Raw genomic sequence first — 6,000 nt, forward strand, 5'->3', positions numbered from 1 at the left:
ATCCCTATGCCCATTTCTTTTGAGAGCTATTAAAGGCTGGGGAAAATCCTAGTTGATTTGGGTCTTTGCCCTGTCAGTCTTTGGAGTTTGGTGCACTGGAACTCGGACCCACCCAGCCTGCCTGCACACTTGTACAGAAGGCACCTTTCACACCCATTTCACTTGGAAATAGAGCAGGACCCAGCTTGGGAGGCACTATGACCAGTTCTCAAGCCCGCATGTTCAGCAGGTGGACTAACTACATGGGTTCAAATCTTACATTTCTCGCTGACAACCTTGAGCTTCCTGAACTGGTAACAGCCTCTCTGAGTCTTGGTTTCTTCATCTATAGGACAAACATGAAGATTAAATAAAACAACCCATGCAAGGGCCTGACATACATTAAGTGATATAATGACTGTGAATTAATTGCCTGTGCATAAATTGCAACCTGTCCCACTTTGTGATTCACTTCAATTTGACTGGTTTTACTTAAGTGCTTACTATGTGCCAGGAACTGTGGTAGATAATGGATACACATCCAACATGCATCAGACAAATATTTACAGGCCCCTCCCATATATCAGCGGAATGCGCACATGAACTCAGGCAATGCAGAATATAAGAAGCAGGCATGGGGTGCGGTGTTAAAAGATTTGGGCTGAGGCCTGGGTGTGGTGCCAAATTGCAGCTACTTCTTGTGACCTTCAACACATAGCTCAACCTCTCTGTGCCTCAATTTCCCCGATCCATAAAAAGGGGTAATAACTACATCTAGTGCATGAGGCTATTCTGTGAAGATTCTCTGAACAAATCTATACAAACCATTTTATCACAAGGCCTGGAGCAAAATCAACACTCAATAAATGTTAACAGTCCCATCCATGTTCTAGTAAATTAAGTCATGCAGGTCCACGGACCCCCTCCCAACTCATCAGCCTTTTATCCTCCCCTAAAAGCAGTCCTGTTCTCACCTGCACCACCACCCAAGGGCTGCTTCTGAGGAGCTGCAGTAACCAGAGGACTATGCAAATATGCAAACCCAGCAAAGCAGTGTTTACCCAGGGCTGTGCACCATTGTCTGCTGAGCCGCTGGGCCTGGCTATCTCCAGGAAGGATTCCTTCGGTGTCATCACAACCTCTAGTGGACAACAGCGAACACCGCGGCTCCCGGGCCTTTGTTCCAGCTCTCACCTACAGAGCCCACGAAGTCCAGGGAGCGCAGGGATGATGGTCTCTGTCACACGTGAGTGTGTGCACCCGCCTACCTTCCCCTCCCACGCGCTCCTCTCGCCCTCTCTCCAGTTTCATGGGTATTGGATGTGTTCTGAAAGTGAAGCCTTCAGGATGTCCACTACGCCACTGCAGAAATCTCCCCTTGGCTGCTGGTACCTGTCACTTCACTAACCACCTCTGGTGAGAAGCAAGCACAGCCCACTGGTGGTGATGGGGCCACAGCACTTTGCCATCCCACTCCTGAAGCACAGACCACTGGGCATGGAAGCTGGTGGCTCACCTGCAGATCTCTCCCGCTATGGTGCCATTACTCAGACAGGGACCTCATTGTATTTTTCTGCGTCTCCAGCACCCAGCATGGGGACTATTGAGTGCATAGAAAGTGCTTGGTAAATGTTGAATGAATGAATGAATGAATGAATGAATGTCTTTTCCAGAAGACTCTCCTTATGTCTTCTTGCCAACTATTAACCTGCCATCTTACACAACGGGTACCATGAACTCTGCTTCCTGATGTTAATATTGAGATGCAAAGAGAAATAGTGTGAGAGTTTGGAAATGAAGGGAGTCTGCATCAGGCCATGAAAAATTCTCACCTGCCGCAGGCAGCATATAGATAACTGGGACTCACTGCCCCACCTCCACCTCTTCTATTTTGGCCTAAATTATCCAGACATTTATGCCAGCATCTGCCCCACACCAGCTTTAGGTATCTGCTTTCTTGGTGCCTACTAACAGGGCAATTTGCCCTTTAGAAAGCAGGGGGAAAAAAGGAATAAACATTACTTGAGCATCTACTATGTGCCAGGTGCTTTACAAATAAGTGTTATATCATCATTGCAATGATCCTTCCAGTCTGGGACCATCAATCCTCCTACTCCCAACCCTCATTCTGCAGATGGTGAAAGAGGCCCAGGAGATATTCCTGCTGAAAGTCACACATTCTTAAGCAATGGAGTTGGACCTGGACCCAGGTCACTTTGATTCTAAAGCCACAATACTTATTTTCCAGAACCCTATAAATCTCATGCCATAGCCGAACTCAGTCAAACTCCCCAGACAACCTTGCCATGGCCTCTCCAGTGTTTTGCAATTTGGATACATGAAGGAAGCCCCAACAAGAAGGGTAGTTGGGCTGTGTAATTGTAGTGAAGCCCTTCTTGTAGCATTCTTCTGCCCTCTTCCCTTCCTCTTTTCTGCTGCATATGGGAAGTGTCATCAGTAATTTCTCTCTGACATATAGTAACCAATTACAGTGAGCAGAAAGAGGTTGGTAGACGATATGGTGAGGCCCTTTCCAAGCTGGTAACTGGTGGTTCCGAAGATCATAATTCTCGTCTGCCGTCAATCACCAACTATAGCTTTGAGCGCCCCTGGTGGACGTCTGCTCCACTCGCATGTTGCAGAAACTGGGGACCAAATTCGAGGACCAGTAAACTGAGAGCTCTTTTGAATAGCGTTTGAATAGCAAGAATGAACTTGGGAGGAAACCCAGTAAACAAGTCACTCTGATCAGGAAACATCCTTTTTCCTTGGAAGAGGGAGGAATGGAATATAACGTTATTTTCCTAATGTCTAACGGAGCCATGTGAACACAAGAGGAACCCCTCAAGCTTAGATAAAGTGGCCCCTGTCAAAATTCTGTGGAAGAGAATGCTAATCTTTAAGTGAATCTAACAACAATGAATATTGGAGGAAGCAGCAAATTTGGATCTTACTGAGCAATACTGAATTTACTTTATTTGTTCAAGAGAAAAAGAAAAGAAATTACACTTAGGCTCTGCAGTCTTTGCACGTAGTTACAATTATTCCCCACGTGCGTATCTTAGACAATAAGAAGTCTCTTCAAAAACAAGTTATACTTTATACTTATTCATGCCTTACAGCAAAATGGCCCAGAGAAACACGTGACACGCATAAGAATGCAGCAACAAGTCCCTTTCAAGTATTTACAAATCCCCTCCCTGCCCTGCAAACAGAAGGACGAGCTTGCAACCCTGAATTAGATTAACGGTCATCCATCTGACATTAGCGGAGTTGGGCTGCACGTTAAAAACAGAATTTATTGTAGAAGGTCAATTGTTTCCAAATGCACAGTCAGAATCAGCAATGCTCGTTGGCTACCCGCACTCCTCCCTATGACTCAGAGTCTCGGAGTCAGAACCACACCACTTATTAATGAGCCTTCTGGAGTAGTACAAGGGTTGACTTTAATTTGGTGGTGACCTAAAAGTTAATTAAAAATACATGCTGGCTATAAATGCAGTTGGGAAAAATAACATGAAACGTCTTAGAAATTAAAACACCCATACACACCCATTTTGTGTTTGGAGCCAGTGAAGAAAGCAGGATATGGAATTCTTGTCTTGGGTAACAATTCAATATGTGCCATTAAGACATCTTTCCTGGAGGGTGGTGTATTGCAGATTGTGGTCTGCAGAGATTGAATCACTTTAGAAAAGCCAGCAGACCACTGGATAGCTCCGGGTTCTTTTTGTGTTAGTCACAACACATTTTCAAGGGGGGTAAGGGAGTGAGATCTACACTGAGTTCAAGGCCACCAAGCCACTGCTGGGAAGAGATGGCTAATTAAGAAAGGGCATGCTATGGTGGAAACGATTTATTTGTACCATTTCTCTTCCCCCATCTCTCAGACAGAAATTGCCCAGACCTGGTGTAAATTGTGAATATTATTGCTTCATAAAAGAGGGGTTCTTTAATGATATGTTTTATTAAACAAAAGGTGATAAATTATTTCCTTCGTTCTGCTCTCCGGTCTCCCTATTTAAAGAGCAGGGGGTAGGGGATAAAATGCCCGATTTATGCTGAGGAGGGCACTCCAAGCCGTGGGGAAGAATCGAAAGAAAAGGGGCCTAGAACTCGGGCCCAAGGATCGGAGAGCTGTCCGCGGCCTTCGGTGCTGAAAGCAGATGGGCGCGTTAGGGGGTCCAGGACTCCCCAAAGAGAAGGGTCACCGCCTGCCTCCCAACTCTGGGTGCAAACAAAAGACGGGGCTCCTGATGGGCAGAGTGTGTGCCCTCCGACTGTCTGTGGCCTGCAGACCCTGAATTTCCTGTTTTATCCCAAACAGAGTGCGTTTCCGGGAACTGCAGTTGGAGCTTTCAGAAGGCGAGTTCGGGTGGTCTACCGACTCTCCCCTCCACTCTCCTGTCTCCTAGCGGCCTGGTCAAACCCTCGAAGTTCCTGGGGTTAGTTCTGCGTGAGCTGAGTGCTGTACTCCTCTCTCCATCCCACTCCCCCTACAACTTTTCCTGGGGGACCTCAGCGGAGTGAAAAAGAGGGTGGGGTTCCAAGTCTGGGAAGGAGGAGCCTCCATCCTCCGCTAAACGTGGACCACCCCCCCCTCTTTCCCATCCAGAAAGCACGTGGTGGGTGAAACTAGCACCACCTCCCCACCCCAATTCACGATACTGTTAAGAGAGGCTAGGCTGTCAGAGGGAGAAAGAAGGGAATCCACTCAGGTTCCCAACCGTGACCTAACATCTCCCCTTCCCCCGCCAAGTTCTATGGACCCTGAGCCCCCTCCACCGGCCTCCAGGTAAAAGCCACACCCAAGTTCAGCTCCCAGACACTTGGCTGGGATCGGTCCAGGCACCGGGTCCCTCGGGAGAGCGTGAACCAAATGGAGGCAAGGGGTCCTAGAGTGGGAGGGGGCGGCTCTGCGATGCCCCCAGACGCAGTTTGAGTCTAGTCCTCAGTTGCCGGGCGGGTCAGCTGCCCCCCTTCTAGTGCATCCTCTCCCCGTACGGATGGAAACGATCTGGCACGCAGCCCCGAGTGCGGGTGCGGAGAGCTCCGGGAATCTGGGGTTTGGAGGCGACCCCACGCCAAGGAGATTCCCTGGGGCTGCGGAGGGGAGTCAGCCCCGCAGCCGGGAAGACAGAAAGGGGGCCGAAGCAGGCAAGCGCCCGGCTCCTTCGGACGCATCCCCGCCTCCACACTCCCGCAGCCCGGGCCAGGAGGACGCGGTTCCCAGCCCCGATCTGGGGCAGCCGCCCCCGCTCCCCGTCCGGGCGGGCGGCGAGTGAGTCGCCCGGGGCAGCCACGACCCCCAGCCGCTCAGCACGCGCGGCAACTTTGCCCCCTCCCCGGCCCCGCCCCTCCGGGCGCTTACCTCCCGCCAGAGCTGCCGCGGGGCTCCCCAGGAGCAGGGCGAGGAGCAGCGAGAGCCCGCCGAGTCCCGCGGCGGGCGGCCGGGCCGCCGGCATCGTGGCTGCGGGGGGCGCGGAGGCGCAGACCGCTCGGGCGCCGGGGCCAGAGGCAGGCGGCGGACCGGGGAGGGGAGGCGGGAGCGAGGGAGGGGGCCGCGGGCCGGGCAGCCTCCGGAGCCCCCGGGGCGGACGCGCGCTCAGCCCCGCGACCGCTGTGGCCGAGCTGCGCCGGGCGCGGGCGGGCGAGTGAGGAGGAGCCGGCGAGCGAGCGAGCGAGCGCGGAGCGGGCGGGCGGAGGGAGGGGGCTGGGGCCGAGCCGCAGCCGAGCGGGTGCAGCGGGGGCGGGAGGGGGCGGGCGGGGCGCGAGGGGCCGTGGCGCCCGGGTGCCAGCCTCCTCCTCCGGCCGCCGGCTGCCGGCCCGGCAAAGTTTAACGCCGATTCCCCGCGCGTCCTGTGGGCCCAGTGTTTCCTCCTGGCGGATGCTCGCCCCGGCCGTGCGCGGGCCAGGCGCGGCCGGAGAGCGTCCTGACCATTTCCCAGACGGTGAGATGGAGGCCTCCAAACCGAGCGCAGCCTTCAGCCAGTGGGCAGCCGAGAGCTTTCCGTTGCACAA

General features: G+C 52.8%; 1 protein-coding gene across 3 annotated transcripts in view; it reads right to left on the reverse strand.

Annotated features, from left to right (window-relative positions):
- Positions 1-5,650, reverse strand: part of SEZ6L (seizure related 6 homolog like) — a 163,257-nt gene extending 157,607 nt beyond the window's left edge. For all 3 annotated transcript variants that reach the window (XM_036908965.2, XM_036908964.2, XM_036908963.2), the window contains exon 1: positions 5,351-5,650. In XM_036908965.2, coding sequence (XP_036764860.2) covers positions 5,351-5,444 — 94 coding nt within the window. In that variant the 5' untranslated portion in view covers positions 5,445-5,650. The remainder of the gene's footprint in view (positions 1-5,350) is intronic.
- Positions 5,651-6,000: the final 350 nt, after the last annotated feature.

The sequence above is a fragment of the Manis pentadactyla genome, chromosome 14 (assembly GCF_030020395.1).
Source record: "Manis pentadactyla isolate mManPen7 chromosome 14, mManPen7.hap1, whole genome shotgun sequence".
Taxonomy (NCBI): Eukaryota; Metazoa; Chordata; class Mammalia; order Pholidota; family Manidae; genus Manis; species Manis pentadactyla.